At 41.5% G+C, this 19,226-nt stretch overlaps 1 protein-coding gene across 6 annotated transcripts in view; it reads left to right on the plus strand.

Annotated features, from left to right (window-relative positions):
- LOC109912215 (oxysterol-binding protein 2-like) overlaps window positions 1–19,226 on the plus strand; it is a 318,882-nt gene that overhangs the window by 218,213 nt on the left and 81,443 nt on the right. For all 6 annotated transcript variants that reach the window (XM_048611306.1, XM_048611307.1, XM_048611311.1 and 3 more), the window contains one exon: window positions 12,492–12,690. In XM_048611306.1, the coding sequence (XP_048467263.1) occupies window positions 12,492–12,690 (199 nt within the window). The remainder of the gene's footprint in view (window positions 1–12,491; window positions 12,691–19,226) is intronic.

Here is a 19,226-nt window from a genome sequence, read left to right on the forward strand (position 1 = left end):
ATGACATGTCCATCCTGGGCCTCCTGCAGTGCCACAACGATGCCACCTGAAGGTTGCAGGAACAGCACCTCATATTCCGCTTGGGAACCCTGCAGCCCAATGGTATCAATGTGGACTTCACAAGCTTCAAAATCTCCCCTCCCCCTACCGCATCCCGAAACCAGCCCAGCTCGTCCCCGCCTCCCTAACCTGTCCTTCCTCCCACCTATCCCCAACCCCATCTCCTACCTACTAGCCCTGTTGATCTGTCTGTCCTCCCTGGACTGACCTATCTCCTCCCTAACTCCCCACCTACACTCACCTCTACTGGCTCCATTCCCGCCTCTCTGACCTGTCTGTCTCCTCTCCACCTACCTTCTCCTCTATCCATCTTCTATCTGCCTCCCCCTCTCTCCCTATTTATTTCAGAACCCCCTTCCCCTCCCCCATTTCTGAAGAAGGGTCTAGGCCCGAAACGTCAGCCTTCCTGCTCCTCTGATGCTGCGTGGCCTGCTGTGTTCATCCAGCTCTACATCTTGTTATCTCAGATTCTCCAGCATCTGCAGTTCCTACTATCTATGAAAAGCAAGTTCTTTGTTTTCACATACACCCTTTCCTGTACATATCTGTAAATGCCACATAATCTGTTGCATCTTTTAAGATGTCACGTTATCTTAGACCGCAAGAAAACTCCTAACCTGCGCTTTGTCTACTGAAACCCAGCTCCCTTACCCTCTCGTTAGAATTCTCACTGAGCTGGGCGAAACAAGCGAGTATTTTATCGACAGAGGGAGCAAACGGAAGTGACTTGACCTATGATTTGACATAAAAGGCACATTCTGTGTTTGGATAAAAATTAAGTATTTTCAAGAAGAGTGTATTGCTGGAAAAAAGGTTATTCTGAGAAAGAAAATCTTCTCACAGTCTTGAGCACAATGTGCCGTTGAAGTGCAGGATTCACTGCAGTGCACTGTGAGCGGTATCTCACTGTGGGTCACCTGCAATTGACTCGTTTGCTGTGTGGAATTTCAGCTGGGAACGTGTCAGCCTGGAATCCCACATCTCCAGATCAGAGCTCGGATTGTTGCTGGGGAATGGTCGAAACGAAAACCTGAATGGGGTGGGAGTGCTGCCAACAGCGCGCAGTTTATGAGTAACAACGGGGTTTGATGGTAGTGGCAGGAGTAAAGCCCTAGACTGTACAATGCGCTTCCTGTGTCTCTGCCTTTCTCTCTCTCTCTCTCTCTCTCATGCTGTTGTCACCCACGCACTGACAGTTTGCCTCAGCCAGAGATTTCTAATGACACGACAGATGGCTTACAGGAGACTGAAATATCTTTCCTCCCAGTCACACGGTAACACTTCTGCTCAATTAGAGCACTCGGTCACATGATTGTTCCGCCGCTGAATCTTGAGATCGCCTTTGCCACTTGGAGTTGACGAGCAGCACAGGGTGAGTACCTGATGTCCCCGCGCTCCTCGCTGGGTGTAAAACGGGCGTTTTCTTTGTACCGGATCTCACGGGGAGACCGTAGAAAGTGCACGGGGGGTGGGGAGAGACAGAATGTGTTTCGGTTAAATGCTGTGGATCTCACAGGTCCAGTAATGGCTAAGTCTGCCTTTCTGTGAATCTAGCTGCTTGGAATCAGGTGAAGAAGCACTGAGAGATAATGATTTTTCTGTATAGTAGTCTGCATGGTCAGAGGTTGTGTAAAATTGGACAATACTGTAACCACATATTTGAGTCTTAGGGGAGCAGGATGGAAAATTCACTGAATTCGAATATTTGATTTTCCTTCTGTCAGTTGTTGTAAGTTAAGGGGTTTGAGAATCAAGTGCCATCTCTTGTACAGGTTTTGCATGATATGTTTGCATATTGTCTGCTTCCTGCCTGTGTTACCTCTCTTCATTACAGTGTTACAGTGAAGCGAATGTTTAACACCTCCCAAATGTGGAAGGAGAAGCAGGGTCAATTAACTAGGAGCCTGGAGCTTAGCAGACAATTGAGGCACTTCTTAAAAGAACCCACAGCAGAGTGAGCTATCTTAGTTCATCATAGGATCATCGGTCCTTATCCAGGAATTAAAGAGTAATCTCCTTGACACAGCTGCAAAAATCATGGAGCGATCTGAAACAAAACCTGATTTTCCTCCTCGTTTTCTCCTCAATACTTTTTGTTTGAATTTTTTTTAAATGTGAACAAAGCCAAAACTGGCTGATTGTATGAGGCCATTGTAGGAGGAGGCCATGTGATGAAAACTCCAGCAATATGTCAAAGTAGAGTTGCTAACTCCAATTCCTCATAATGTGACTAAGCACTGAGATAGATGTTTGGTTAAATGACATGAAGGTGAAAGCAAATGAATGAATTCATGGAGGTTATTGTCAACTTCATGCCTGAGCAATAAAGTACCTGCTATAGTGAACTGTCTGCCCATTTACTGCAACCATTTGAATGGATTACCCACCACCCCAGGCACTAACATGGAGAGTCACCCTCTCAGTGACAGGAGTGTATGTATGTGGGATGTGAAAGGAACTAATTCAGTGGTCCTCTCAATCTGTTTCCTCTGTGTTTTTCTTGTTCTAGTCTCCTGAATGTTGTCATTCCTGCGCTTGGCCCTCAACAAAGGGATCGAAACTCAGGTTAGGTGACCAGGTTAGGACTGTGCTCCCAGACTGTCATTAGGCACTACTCTGGAATTAAAATAACAGATGAGGTGTGCAGTACCCTTCAAATCTTTGTCTTATGTTGGAGATCTGTCATACAATCTATGCTGTCCTATCCTACCATGTGTGGATATACAAGTTATACCCTGGATGGATAGTTGTTAATGCAATTTTTAACTTTTTGGTGGTATTTCTAAAAAAGTTCAAACTAACTTTTAGGATTTTACAATTATCCTTATTACCTCAGATGCCCTTACTACTCTAGTGATTGTAATGAGATCAGCCAGTTGGACCTCAGAGAATATGAGTTCCCTGATTGGACCAGCTTAACAGCCCCAATCAGGGAGCCCTGGCTGACAGATTAAAAGGGGCATGTCAGAGATACAGCTAGTCTGGTAGCTGACTTGGACTGAGGTAGTGTGAAAGTCAAGAACTGTTCATGTGTAAATAAAGAGTGACTTAGTGACGGGATACTGGCCTCTATGGAGTTATTTTGACTACGATTTACGGTTGTAGCAGAGGGTCAGAAATCACACAATGCCAGGTTATAGTCCAACAGGTTTATTTGAAGACAAGCTTCTAGAGTCTCACTCCTTGAGGTATCAGAGCCATTACTTTGGCAGATTTTAAGTGGCAAACTACACAGTAGCTCACCCTGAAACTCAGTTTAGCAGGCATCATCTGGCGTTAACATGTGATACGGAGAAGGCTGCAGATGATAGTAGCATGAGATGGGCATGGATGGCTGGGAGCAGTGACACCTAGAGGACAATATTTGTCTTGTAAATTTGATGAGCCATGTGATTAAAGAAGAGTTGCTGTTTGAATGTGTTACTTTTGATAATACTTTATCTTGATGGCATTACCTTTAATATTCATTTTTAGATTTGTTGCCAAATGCATAAAGCTATCACCATTTTTGAGCTTCTGAGGACTTAATGAAGGAAGACCTCACCAGTTGTGCTGGTTAACTCGGTTTCTCTCCACAAATACTGGTTAAACTGCTGACTATTTCCAGCATTTTATTGAAATAAAATTCCTCATTGTTTATTCAGCCTGCTTGTTTGTGCACTCTCAGAGTGATGTTTTGAACTAGGATGAGGAGTGGAAAGTACCCCAGTCTTCAACAACATGTTGTTACCTGCAGATTCCACCAGCATCTGAATCCAGAAACTCATTCTGTGTATGCTGGTTAAACATGTTGAATGTTGTGTCCTAGTGTTTAATCTAGGGAATTCTATGGGCATGCCAAAAGTATAATTTTGACTTTCCCTTATTTGCTATCTATCTGGCACAAAAGCTACTCACTTGCCTATTCTAAAGTGACTTAAACTGGCTTCTTGATAGGAGCTTGTCTGCTTACTAACAAGCTGGTTTCAGCTTTCTGTTGTAGCAAACAAAGGTGCCAAGGGTTGTTTCATGTACTTCAGCACAATTTAAGACTATCAACCATGTGTTTTACCTGTAAATTAACTTGCTTGCTAACTGTTCGAGCATGATAATCCTCACAACATGATGTTTTCCACCAATATTTGCAGTTTCATATTTTTGTTAATGTCTAATAATCAAGCACTCACTGGGGAATTGATTAACTCTGGGTTGTTTATTTGAAACACGCTGTAAGTTATGAAGCATACATTGCAACAAATCAACTGATTTTAATACATTTGGTTTGCAGACCCACTACAGACAAATTGCCAGCCAAAGTCACAACATTGTCTACATACAGTTCATTGGAGATGAACCCTCTTAATGGCAATTAATGCATACAAAATGCATCACCTATAGTGTAGAGAAAGTATGTTAGTACCTAGGCATGCGGCATTCCTATTTATGTAGATACGGATAGATAAGGTAGTTACCAATGAGAAAAGTCATTTGGCCTATTCATCCCAACAAACCTTACAGTTTCTCATGGAAGCATTCAGTTGTTTTGTAAGCAATCCCAGGTTTTCTGCCTGTACTCTTTCAGAGAACCTATTCCAAATATTGAATACTTTATGTGAAGATAACCTTAACTTTACATTTTACTAGGTTGAATATAGACAATAGATGCATGCTAAATGGTGTAAACTGGTTCATGAATGCAAGAGTTTTATTTTTTGAGAATTTGTGGTCTAATGATTAAATATGAGAGTTAGTACATGTTAGCGTTGTCAATAATTTGTCTCAGCTACATGTGCATGGCAGAAAAATAAATATCATCCTGTTCCTAAACTCACTCAGTTCTTCTGTGTATGTGTGGACAGACAAAAGCTAATTGCTTTGCCAGTTGGATAATTCATTAACTGCAGCAGTGCTGCACTTGGGTCATCAGTTATGTTTCGGGAGAGGATGTTGAATGTATTTCTGTCAACGTTGCTCTGGCTGTTATGAATCCACCAGATGTTTCTCAATCCTTGATACGGAAAAATAAGGGCATGAATGTAGCATATTGTTTTATATTTCTGCTTTCAAGTTGCTAGCTCCATTCAGCCAGGCTACATGGGAGTATTTTTTTGAAATCTGTAATGCTGGCTGGGCCAACAATATCTTAAGCTATTTAGACCTTGAAGGCTTCTGGGAAAAGGCTGGGAAATGGGACTAGCTGAGTTGTTCTTCCACTGGTGTAGAACTAGAATAGATATGATGGGCTAAATGCCCTCTATCTGTACTGTAACCATTCTATGGTTCCAGGTTCTGAAATGTCCTTTGTTCTTAGACTGTTCAAAGCATATCTTTGATCAAGCATCCAGTCACCCATCCTCCTGCTTCTCCCTTTGGTTCTGTGTCCATTATTTTCTGATTACGCTTTTTGTGATGTAGCTTGGGATTTTTTTTTCTACAATTTAGGCAATATGTAATGTAAATGCACTCTGTAGCACTACATGCATGTTGAGCAGGTCAGCAATGACCTATGTTAAAAGTTAGGGAAGGTTGCAGCAGCCTTGAGTCTCCTGTCACTGTAAATTTGGGATGGTGGGTTCATTAGTATGTTGTGGGTCTCTCAGTCCGTGCTGACATCACTGTGTTTCTGAATGTCATGAATGATGTAGCACAGCTGATAGAGCAATTACACAGTGGGATCCATTTTGATAGGTTAGCTGTTGCCTAGAGTTAGATTCATTAAGTCACACATTAGCAATGGTTTGGATCTAAATCAGAGATTGGGTGGAATTGCACAACACCAGGAACAAGTTAACAGTCTAACAGAAGTTTGTCTCCTTGTTTAACAACAATTTTGACAACAGTTGAAGAATGCTTGACAAGACAAGCGTACAATCACAGATTGTTTCATACTACATGAAATGTGAATTGAACCATATTCAGTTGTTTTGTACACTGTGATGTCTGGTGAAAATCTACCATCCACTTCAGGATCAAACTTTTTTTTTTAAACTGCTCACATGAAAGTGATCCCCGTTAACAGCCATAAGCCAGTTGATTTGTTCTTAAGGGTCAGGAGAAGAGTAGAGGTTGCAGCACTGTGACTGACTGACATTAAACTGATGTGCCGAGTAGTCCAGTGAGGATAGTCTTATGAGTCACAGCTGAATCTGACATTGGCCTGCCAGCCACACTCTGTAAAATTACTACTCACACACATTGTAATGCTTAATGCCAACCCTGTGTATGGATTCTAACTTTATCTAAGCATACGTGATTTGGGCATCTAATTCCAATGGACTAATTGTCTTTACTTTCATTCACATTATACAGAATTCTGATGAACTAAGCCTTTTACAACTCCAAATTTGGCCGATGGCAGTCCTTATCCCCCCTCGGTGTTGACAAATCTGATGGAGCAGACTCATTTGTCTTCCTCCTTCCATTTGAAATTTCTGATCAAAGTTTAAATTGCTCAGTTAATGATTTTAATGTGTACCTGCTTTTGCACACACTACAGCTGAGTTACCATTATGCATCATCCTGAGCCGGTAGTATATAATGCAAAGCTGATTGATCAAAACAATTGATTTAACCACAAAATCCATTTTTCCTGTTTAGACTATACTATTGAATTAATTCTTCAAACATAAATATTTGTATATGTTCTGTTTGATATGTTCTGTTTGTTCTGAAGATCTACAGCTCTTGAGGAAGCAGTTGTCAGATTTTATTTAGCCTCAGTAAATTCAGACCTCAGTATCAAAGGCCATAGTATATTCGGGCATGAATGTAGCATATTGTTTTATATTATTGCTTTCAAGTTGTTAGCTTCATTCAGCCTAGCTACATGGGAGTATTTTTTATTTGATCTACTCATGGGATATGGGATATGAGTAACGCTGGCTGGGCCAATATTTATTGCCCATCCCTAGTTGCCCCTGAGAAGGTGGTAGTAAGCTGCCTTTTTAAACTGCTGCCGTCCATTTGGTGTAGGTAAACCCACAATGCCATTGAGGGGGAATATCCAGGATTTTGACCCAGCGACAATAAAGGAATGGTGATACATTTGTAAGTCGGAATGATATGTGGCTTGGAGGGGGAATGTTTGATGGCAGAAAGTGGTGTATTTATTTTTGGACAAACCTAATGTAAATGTCTTTCCAACGGCAGTCAAAGAAATGCAATGGACAGGGACTGAAATTTAACATGGCACTGTCACTGGTGCTGAAAATTCCAGATGTATTTCTGCTAGAGGTGAATTCCCTAGCCATTTACGAAACTCCTTTCTGGATGGAGTTCCTGTCGTATAATCATTACTGTACTGACACGTTTACTACTATGGTGTTTTGAGATTTCCATCTAACCTGCACTGGATAGGTGGTTTGATAAAAGCTGAAAGGATAATAAAACAAAAGATAGGTACTCCATTATCCCTGCTAAAGTAAAGACCACAGGGCTGCTCTCTCATTAGAGAGAGAGAGAGTGGTGGTGAGTTTAACCTGAGGGTCACTACACATTGGGTAATTGGTGAGGATGCGAAAGCAGGACCTTCATGGCCACCTCACCCAGAGCGGGAATTGAAGCCAAGCTGATTGCATCATTCTACCTCGCAAACCAGCCACCCAGCCAACTGAGCTTGACTGACACAAACTGTCTGCTAGAGCTGCTTGCTAGGTGCTCTATGCAACTATTTGCACCATCTAAAAGTGCTGACATTTGGAGCATAAGTTGTTCAAAAATTGCCATGGTGACTGAATACAATACATGTATAAAAATGCACAAGGATGTGATGACATTCCTGCATTGCTTATGAACAAATACCTACACATAGATGCTTCCAGGCGGAATCTGTTATTAGTGACCAGAATCAAGAACATTGGTGATTTTCAAAAGTCAGGAGTGTCAAGATTATTCCCATCACTTCCCACCATCAACATTGAGTCTAGCTAAGCAAGATTTGGAGATCAGACCTTAGCCCTTATTGACCTGTGTAATGCTGTTACTCTTGAAGAAAACTTGGCCCCTGAATTGAACCTGAAAACTGTGAAATATTTTGCTCCCTCCTTGCCTTTCCACACAGTTTATGGGCAGGCCATGTTTACCGATCAGTGCATTTTGATCTGACCTTCTCCTACTGTGTTACTTTGGAGATGCCAGATCTTTCACCAGTATATTTAAATTGATAACTGCATTGAGTGGTGCTGAAGAAATCTTTAGAAAATCCTGGGTTCATAGAAACAGCTTCCAGATAAAGTAGTTGACGTGATATTGGTTATACTCTTTGAAGTGTTGGACAAATATGTTACAAACTGAATTTCAGATTAAAGGTACAAATAGCTTGCCACGTTCTGCATGGAGCACAATGATTCCTAATGTCTTTGTAGTTCCCAGTTGAATATTGCAAGTTGTTGAATTTGAACTTCAACATTGGATGCTGGTGAAATTCCAGAGTTCTTTCTTTGTAGTTTAACGGTTGGCTGCCTCTCTGAGCAGAGTTTACATGTGGGCAAATTGTGCAAAGTTCTGTTGATATACTACATACTGTTAATTGCAAAAGTTATGTCATGGAAATGATCTGGCCACATGGATAGAAACATCTGTAAGGAACAGAAAGCAAAGATTTGGGCATAAATAGATGGCGGTGGTTGTGACATCCCAAATGTGTTTTGGGCTCTTTACCAAATGATAAAATTTATTTAGATGTAGATGTTTCATGTTTGGTTAATCTAGCTGGGAGCGATTACCCAGCCTTTGATACATCTGAAGAATAACTAACAAAATCTGTCTTTCAAGAAACACTATCATAAACGGATCACTGGTCATTTAGCAGGTCTGGCATCATCTACAAAGAGAGAACTGGAGCTAACTTTTCAGATCGATGAGCTTTCATCATAGAATGTTAATTCTTTTCTCTCTCCACAGAATCTCTCAAACTTGCTGAGTGTTTCAAACAATCTCAGTTTTGATTTTGAGTTTCCAATCAATGTTGTGTTTTTCTGCTTTTGTTTAACTGTATATTTACCTTGTTGCTCTTGTAGCCTCTTGCTGCATGAAGGTTGACTGTTGTGTCTAACAGTTACTGCAGCTCAAACAATAATAATTGGCTGGAAAGTACTTTGGGATGTCTTGAGGATGTGAAAGGTGCTAGATAAATGCAAGTTTATTCTTTCTGCTGTTACAGATTTCACTGAGCAATGAGTTAGCTGTTGATTGTTTTACATCTTAGAATGACAATATCTGTTGTTTTAAAAGAGGAGAAATATGTTCCAAAATTACCTGAGCAACAAAAATGCATTTATATCCTCTTACAGTGAGGGTAAATGAAGTTTTTAACTTCTCCCAGTCACCTTCAGCTCTGATTTTCTATTAGATTAGATGTTATGGTCTAACCAGTACACAGGTCCAGCATAATTTACTTGCTTTTGTATTCTATGCTTTGGCTAACAAAGCCAAGTAGTCCATATGGATCTGTGGATCTACACACCAAGGTGTCTCTGATCATCAGGACTGTCCAGGGTCCTACCATTCACCATGTAATCCCTTGCCCTCCTAATTACAGTATCTCACACCTTTACCAGCTTGAATTCTATTAGCCATTGCTCTACCCAGCTGACCAGTCCATTGATATCCACCTGCAGTTTACAGCTATCCTTTTCACTATTTTGCCATCCTATCAATTTGCATCTCCTCTGAGCTTCTTGATCATACCCCTGACCCAGAGGGTGGCAAGAATCTGTAACTACTGCCTGAAAGGATGGTTGAGTCAGAAATTTTCATAATGTTGAAGCACTGTTTAAACATTCACTTGCATTGCTATAGCCTTCTGGGCAATGAGCCAAAAGGCAGAAAATGAGATTAATGTAGTCATTTTTCTTTTTTGACCAGTGAAGACACAATGGGCTAATGGCCTCCTTCTGTGCTGTAAATGCCTATGAGTAAATTATGTACCATACACTCAAGGTTTCTCCACATTTGTGCCTCATAACTGTCAAACAGTGTCCAAGTTCAGTGGACAGTAGGGAAGGCAAATCGAATGTTGGCCTTTACTTCAAAGGGAATGGAGTATAAAAGTAGTTTTATTGCAAAAACTACACAAGGCATCAATCAGTCCACAACTGGAATACTGTGAACAGTTTGGTCCCTCCACCCTAAGGAAAGATACTCTAACATTGGAGGCACTCCAGAGAAGGTTCACTAGGTGGATAAAAACCGAAGGAACTGCGGATGCTGTAAATCAGGAGCAAAAACAGAAGTTGCTGGAAAAGCTCAGCAGGTCTGGCAGCATCTGTGAAGAGAAAATCAGAGTTAATGTTTTGGGTCCGGTGACCCAGTTCTGAGGAAGGGTCACTGGAATCGAAACATTACCTCTGATTTTTTTTTTCCTTCAGAGATGCTGCCAGACCTGCTGAGCTTTTCCAGCAACTTCTGTTTTTGTTCACTAGGTGGATACCAGGTAAGGTGGAACTGTCCTCTGAGGAGAGGTTGAGTATGTTGGGCCTATACACATTAGAATTTAAAAGAATGAGAGGCAATCCTATTGAAACATACAGGATACTTTGGGGACCTGACAGGGTAGGTGTGGAAATGTTGCTTCTAGAAGAGATTCTAGAACTCAAGGACAAATCTCAGAATAAGAGGTCACACATTTATGGCAGTGATGAAGAGGGATTTCTTCTTCTGTCTGAGAGTTGTGAATCTGTGGAATTCTTTACCACTGAGGGCTGTTGAGACTGGGTAATTTAAAGCATTTTCTAGGCTGAGATAGATTTTCTAATCAGTAAGGGAATCCAGGGTAATGGGGAAAAGACAGGAAAATGAAGTTGAGGATTATCAGATCAGCCACGATTTCATTGAATGGTGAAGTAGATTCAGTGGGCTGAATGGCCTACTTCTGTTCAATGTCTTAAGGTATTAGCAGCTAGTGACAAAATACCAACAGGATGTCCATGAATTTCCTTTCCCACTGTGACCAATTGGAAGCCAACCATCCATTTCACTGGACAGTTAGCTCAGTCGAGCACTGTGTCCTTGAAGTGCACTGACATAGATCCTTGCCTTTCCAGACCAAAAAGGTGCTCCATTGCATTGTATCAGTGTATAATGGCACAGATCTGGATGAAATCAGAATGTGTGCTTCTCTAATATAAAACATCTCCATCTTGCTCTCTGTTAGTCATTCAGTCTAGTTAGTCAGCTAGTCAACCATATACATGTAGTCTAACAGTAATCTAAGTTATTGTAGTATCCAGACAGCAAATGTAAGTCTGAGATATTATACCAAGATACACAGTTAATGTTGTTAATAAATTTCAAGACCTCTATCTCAATAAGAATCCAGTCTTTGTGGTATATGTTATGTGGGCTAACATATAGAAAACCACCTTGCATCAATCTCTAAATGTGATTTTGTTTTGTCCTGAAACTGGTAATGTACAAATGAGCAGAGTGTGGATGTACTGAGATGTGTTCAAGAGTGTTACTGCTGTCTTTGACTTCCTCCTCTTCACAGCAACATGTTGTCCCTTTTGTAGGAACATCTTCAAACTTAAGGTCCGCTTCTGCATGTTGACTGATGTTGCTCAGCTGCACCTTCTTAAAAATAGGGAAATGTCACAACCTGCTTTGCAGTGGGAAAAAAAGTAGCTGCTGACCCAGAGAAGGAGGGGGGTGACCAGCAACTCGGTCTGAGTGATCTTGTAAGAAAAGTCAGGCTTGGATAGAGCTTTCCATTCTTTTGACAATAGATTAATCTCTGGGGTCTCTCTGAACAGCTGTGTGGGAGCAGCATCACCACAAGGACCATAACAGTTCAAAGAGTTCAACACAGTCTTCTCAATAACTAAATGATGAGCAGTACCTACATCACTGACAATATCTGGACAGCAAATAAATAAAGCATTCTGCATTGAGGCCTGACAACTTGTCGAGATTTGTCGCACTCTTGCACTATAATGTTGATGGGAAAGTAGTGGAATTGCAAAGGAATCTGGATAAACGAGTAATCCCTCCACATCCCTAGCGATTCCTGTGAGGGGTGTCATAGGAGACAGGAAGTGCTACTGATTAATCCTAGTGCCCCTTTGTATGGATAAGTTTCTATTTCAAAGAATCATGCAGTACAGAAGAGGCCCATCAGCCCATGGGGTCTGTACCATTGAAAATACACTGCTACCTACACCAGTCCCATTGCCTTGAGCGTGTGCGTGTATATGCACACGTGCATCTGGAGCTCAAAGTATGGTATATTTGCCAAGGACCCAAGCTGCCGGTTCTGTCTCCCATGCACCCAGCATCTATTGAAAAATTGCAGACAAATACTGTGCATGATTGCCCATCTATCACAGTCAACAACCAGAAAACCGTTGTCAGCTTACCAGATCTTCGACATTTACTAGCCCTGCAGGGAGGGTGTGGAGATTTTATCATGCGTTTTTGCTGATCTGTTACTCATTTCTGGTGCCTTCTGTCCCCAGGCCTGCCGTGATTTTCTGGATTTAGCAGAGACGCACAGTCGCAAATGGCAACGTGCTTTGCAGTACGAGCGTGAGCAGCGCATCCGCCTGGAGGAGACCATCGAACAACTAGCCAAGCAGCACAACAGCTTGGAGCGTGCCTGCCGCGGAGCACCCGCACTGCCAACAAGCTCCACTGAGGTTTCCAGCACTAGTAAAGGTAAGCCACGTTTGTTAAAGGTCGTCATTGCCTTGAGGTACGACATAATGATGAACAAGGTAGCCTAAATAAAATGACCTTGCACAATTTTTTTTTGTATTATTCACTCACGACACGTAGGTCTCCCTGGCTGGCCCGCATTTATTACCCATCACTAGTTACCCTTAGAAGGTGATGGTAAGCTGACTTCCTGAACGGCTACAGGTAGACCCACAATGCTCTTAGGGACTAACTCCAAAATTTTGACCCAGCGATACTGGAGGAACAGCAATATATTTCCAAATAAAGATGGTGAGTGGCTTGGAGGGGATCTTGCAGGTGGTGGTGTTTCCATGTATTTGCTTTCCTTGCCCTTCGAGATGAAAGTGGTCGTGAGTTTGGAAGGTGCTGCCTGAGGGTTTTTGGTGAATTTCTGAAGTGCATCTCGTCGAAAGTACACACTGTTGCTACTGAGCCTCGGTGGTGGAGGGAGTGCACTTTTGTCAATGTGGTGCCAGTTAAATGGGCTGCTTTGTCCTAGATGGTGTCCAGTTTCCTGAGTGGTGTTGGAGCTACACCATCCGGGCAAGTGAGGAGTATTCCATCACACTCCTGACTTGTGATTTGTAGGGAGAGGACAGGCTTAAATGTTACCATGTCCCCTATATACCCTGCAGTACCCACTGGTTGTGAAAGGTCTTGAGTGGGTACCAGTTGGTATTGCATGTTTGTTCACTGAGACCACCCAGGCACAAAAAAAACAAAAAATTGTGAATGTTGGAAATCCAAAACAAAAATAGAAACTACTGAAGAAACTCAGCAGGTCTGGCGGCATCTGTGGAGAGAAGGCAGTGTTAACATTTCAGGTCCAGTGACCCTTCTTCAGGACAGGCACAGACAAGGCAACAGAATAAAATGCAGACAAAGAGACGCCAACCATTCAACCTGGACTTATGAAATGTTATTTTTAGCAAAGCTTTTAAGATTAGGCCCTGAAGATAAGCCTCTATTCAAACTGGGCTCCTGCCACAGTAAGACAAATTCTGAAGCTTCCCAATTCCCAATTCTCAGCCTTGATGATTTGTTCTCAGATTTGTAGTAATTTACTTTTGGAGATGAGTAAAAAAGAATAATTAAATTATAAACACAACCACAAATAATTTGATGCCATGCTTAGTGATTTGGCACGTTTGCTGTTGTATTGTTAACATTAATTTAAATTTAGCTTTTAGAATATCTACAATTGTGCATTTTCTTTTGTAAAATCTATTGGAGCTGCTTCCCACACTGCCTTGGTAATTCTCAGTCTATTAGTCAGATTGCCTGCACCAGAAACTACATATGCTTGATTAAGACAATTAGAAATGTATGGCTTATTGTGGCATCTTGCGTGCAAACTTTATAAAGAATATTTAAAACAATGAGAGAATTTTTTATAACCTTACGGTAGTTATAAGAAAGTCGGCTTATTTTCCCATTCATTATGAAATGTGAGTATCTCATTGTTAAATTCTCCTAAGATTAGACAAATAGTTAAAGACTTCCTGGGTTTATGGCCCTGAAATTCAATGAGAATTTTCCTGATCTGTAGTCATAATTTGCCCAGGGAACTAACCAGCTGGAAACTGACTACTCATCACAGTTTCTTCAGGAGTTCTGCTGGAGACATTCCAGCAGAATTTCTGTGGAATTTTGGGGTCAGTGTGATGATCAGAATGTTCAGTCCATAATTTTAAGGCAGTTTAAGAGGAGCCTAGATTGACTGATTTAACGCTTTTTTTCTTCAGATGTTATCTTCTAGTGATTCAAATTCAAATCCAACATTGATCTTTAAGGCTTCCCAGTTGTACCTTCTACAGAAGGCCAATTTCTGTCAAGGACACTTAAGTCAGATATTACATTAGATGAGGAGCACAATGTATAATCTTGCAACAATCTTGATTGATCCCAGATGTAGGAAGCTATTATTTTCTATAGCATAAAGTGCAGAGAGGCTGGATTGTAGCTTCAACTGCCACTGCCATAAGGTACAGGAGCAGAATTAGGCCATTTGGCCCATCAAGTCTGCTCCACCATTCGATCATGGCCATTATGTTTCTCAACCCCATTTTCCTGTGTTCCCTCTGTAATCCTTGATCTCCTTACCAATCAAAAAACCTATCTATCTCTGACTTGAAGACCCTCAATGACTTGGTCTCCTCAGGCTTCTGCAGCAATGAGTTCCACAGATTCACCACCCTCTGGCTGAAGAAATTCTTCCTCATCTCAGTTTAAAGGATAATCCCTTCACTCTGAGGCTGTGCTTTTGTGCCCATGTCTCTCCTACTAGTGGAAATATCTTCTCCACATCCACCCTATCCAATCCTCTCAGTATTCGATAAGTTTCAATGAGATTCACCCCACCAATCCGCTCAAATCCTTCTAAACTCCATTGAGTATAGGCCTCATATGTTCCTCATATGACAAGCCCTTCATTCATGGGATCGTTCTTGTGAACCCCCTCTGGACCCCCTCCAAGGCCAACACATCCTTCCTTAGATACAGGGCCCAATATTGCTCTCAATATTTCAAATGCAGTTTGACCAGAACCTTACAGCCAATCTTACCTTGACCCATCGTACAAGTGGAGAATTAACTGTACCTGTCCTGCTACAAAGAAAAAGGCACATTTGGATTGAATTATTATTTTGTCTGTAATTGCCAGAAACATCCTTTGAGAAGTTAAAAACATGCAGGCGAAGGCAAGTTCAGCAATCAGACTGGATGACTGTGGGAGAGGTTCAACGTTGTAAAAATTTCTGGGGAAAAGGCAATAGCAAGTTTGCAATGCTATGAGTTAAATACCCCCAGATTTCACATTCTCCTGCAAGCATGCTTAGCCTTGCTAAAGTTTGCCTAAATTTAATATTGAACAGGGAAATACGGCTTTTTGTTTTAATATAACTTTAGAGAGGTTAGTTGGATTTTCAGTGGGAAGCTGGGAAACTTGATAGAGAATCTCCCCGCTGTCTTCTTTACGGCTCACGGAGAAGCTGTCATTTAAATAGAAACACAAAGTGCTGAAGAAACTCAACAAATCTAGCAATGTCCGTGGAGAGAGTCCGATTTGACTTCTTCAGAACTAAAGGGATTTGGCAAATGTTTTCTTTTGCTGTTGACAAAGGAAGGGGAGGAGCAAGTGGGGGTTACTCACAGTGAAAGGCAAAGGGAGTGCTAATGGTAATAGAAGATATAAATGCAGAATAGCTGTGTCATGGTAGATGTTAATAGCAGGGAATAGATTAGCTCTGCTGAGAGTAAACTCATAGCCGTAAAGGTTTATAGCGTGGAAACAGGCCATTTTGGCCCAACTCATCCATGCCACCCAGTTCTCACAATTAATCTAGTCCCATTTGCCTGTGTTTGGTCCATATCCCTCCAAACGTGTCCCATCCATGGACCTGTCCAAATATTTCTTTAATGACAAAATTGTTCTCTCCTCCACCACTACCTCTGGCAGCCCATTCCAGACACTGACCACCTTCTATGTTAAAACAATTGCCCCTCTGGACCTATTTATATCTCTCACCTTAAACCTATGCCCTCTAGTTTTAGACTCCCCTGCCATGGGAAAAAGCTGTTGGCTATCTACCTTATCTATGCCTCATGCAAACAAACCACTGAGGAGGAAGGGGATATAATCAAAATAGAGGATAGAATTCATGGTCTGAAGTTGCTGAACTCCATGTTGAATGCTAAAGACTGTAAAGTGCCTGAGTGGAGAATGAGGTGCTAATGCTCCAGCTGGGACTGGCCTTCAGTGGAACATACAAAAGCCTTGTTCTGCAATAACTCCATAAGAGCAAAGATGGTATCTTGAAATGGAAAGTGACTGGAAGGTAAGGGTGATGCTAATAGACAGAGTAACCTGTTCTGTGTTTGGCCTCACCAGTATAGAGGAGAGAGTATTGTGAACAGCGTCTTCAGTAGACTAGATTGAAAAAATGGATAAGTAAATTGCTGCTTCACCTTGAAGGTGTGCTTAGGGTTTTGGACAGTGAGGAGGGAGAAATTAAAGGGCACGAGTTCTGTCTTGTGTGATAACATGCCTATGTACTGAGGCGTGGAGAGGAGGTGTTACATACTGTAGAAAGAGAGAATACCATAGTGCAGAAAGGATGTAAAGGCCTTGGAGATGTTGCCGAGGAAACTTAGTAGAATGATACCAAGATTGAGAACTTTAATTTGAATGAAGCAAATAGAGAAGTTGGGGCTGTCTTCAGTGCGCAGAGGTAACGAGAGATTCAATGGGGGTGATCAAAATCATGAAGGGTTTTAATGGACTAAATAAGGAGAAATTGTTTCTAGAACATAGAACATTACAGCACAGTACAGGCCTTTTGGCCCTCGATGTTGCGCTGACCTGTGAAACCAATCTGAAGCCCACCTAACCTAAACTATTCCATTATCATCCATATGTTTATCCAATGACCATTTAAATGCCCTTAAAGTTGACGAGTCTACTACTTTTGCAGGCAGGGCATTCCATGCCCTTACTACTCTATGAGTAAAGAACCTACCTCTGACATCTGTCCTATATCTATCACCTCTCAATTTAAAGCTATGTCCCCTCGTGCTAGCCATCACCATCTGAGGAAAAAGGCTCTCGCTGTCCACCTTATCTAATCCTCTGATCATCTTGTATGTCTCTATTAAGTCACCTCTTAACCTTCTTCTCTCTAACGAAAACAGCCTCAAGTCCCTCAGCCTTTCCTCATAGTCAAAGAAATGTCAATAAGAATTTAAAGAATCAATAATTAGAGGGTACAATTTATGGTAATTGGTTTCTTTTGCCAATGTGAGATTGGGGAAATTTTTCTCCATGCTCTTCCTGAAGGCATTGGTGGAAATAGATACAGTAACAGTATTCAAAAGGGAGTTGGACAATGGCTTGCTGGGGAATAATGATTTGGCCACGTGGAAACTGCTGGCCATTGGGACCAGTTAGATATTCTTTCCAATAGCCAGCATGAAAGCGATGGACTGGATGCGGTCTCCATGCCCTAATGTGCAGTTTTAATGATTTCAGCCGATATTTTAAACAAAACAAAACCCAGGTAGTCTACACTTTTTTAAACAATAAACAAGCACTGCCTCAGAATAACAAATGAGAAGGGTAGGGAAAGAGAGAAGGGGATTAATTTAAAATGGAGTTGGATGGGGAAATAATGCAACCTAACCCCTCGGTACCCACCTCTCTCTCAGGGTACTGAGGGTGCAAAGAAATTTGTCTTCACTACTTTTTTGTTTTTATTTTGCTTGTTTTCTTTGCTTTAATATCTGGAGATTCATATACATGTCAATTTTTTTTACACCGCTAAATCCCCCGTGTTTCTGAATCAATTACCAGTTTATGTGAAAAGCCTCTCCAGGCAGTGCAATTACAACAAAAGTGAGGGAACAGTATGTAGGGAATGAGGGAGGGGACTAAATTTAAAATGGAGTTGTGGGGGGTGCAAGTAGGAATTTCTCTCTGCGATGCCCAACTCTTTCTGTATAATTCCAGAATTTTTCCTATTGGATTTGAATTTCACCATCTGCCACGGTGGGATTTGAACCCATGACCCCACAGCCTGATTTTCTAGATTGCTAGCCCAGCGACATTACCACTATGCACTGCCTCCCAGAAAATCTTTACTTTTTTTTAAAATAACTTTCCCTCTCCTGAGCTGATGGCGTCCTCTGCATAGATATCTTTTAACCAACCTGTCCAGAAATGTTGTTACGCACCTCTAAAGCAGGTGGGACTTGAACCCAAGCCTTCAGATTCAAAAGTAGGGGCACAAACCCTGCAGCACAAAAGCCCAGGAAGTCTTCATCTAGTAATTGCATCTAAATATTAGCAGCTGCATCCAGCATCTCACTGCTGAAGTCATCACCATTGAAGGAATTGAGAGCAGCTGATTAAAATGGCTGGAATATGCACAAAATCCAAGAAAGTTGCTGAGTACAGAATAGGTACTTAGTCCTGTACTGAATTGGTCAAAATAGTTGATGCCCTTAATATGTCAAGACTGACTTTGTAACTGAGTGCTGTCGTTCACTTCCCCATGATAAATGACTGTCCCTGATGTGTGCGCAGTGTAAGTGGTGGTGCTTTCTATTGTAGTTCAAAGCTGTGGTCATGGTCAGATGTGTCCAGTCAATCCACTTTCCAAACTAGGCAGCATTATGTGGTGGTGGCTAATGAACCAACCTGTAACCTTCGTAGATTTCAAGCAACATGCATTAAAAACAGAAAATGTTGGAAACATACAACAGATCAGGCAGCAACAAGGTTACTGTCGCTGGCCAATGGCCTTTTACTAGAAACTATCGACCAGAAACGTTAACTCATTTTCTCTGTCCTCAGATGCTGCAACAGTATTTCTATTTTCTTCTGATTTTACTCCAGATTTCCAGCATCTGCAGTATCTAGCCTTTATACAACTTAAGGGATCTCAGTATTAATCTCCATTGTTTACCTGGGTATTGTGCATTCTTAATTGTAGGAATGGCTGTTGTTGCTTTTCTGAGGG

This window comes from Rhincodon typus, chromosome 24, assembly GCF_021869965.1.
Source record: "Rhincodon typus isolate 14 chromosome 24, sRhiTyp1.1, whole genome shotgun sequence".
NCBI classification, from domain to species: domain Eukaryota; kingdom Metazoa; phylum Chordata; class Chondrichthyes; order Orectolobiformes; family Rhincodontidae; genus Rhincodon; species Rhincodon typus.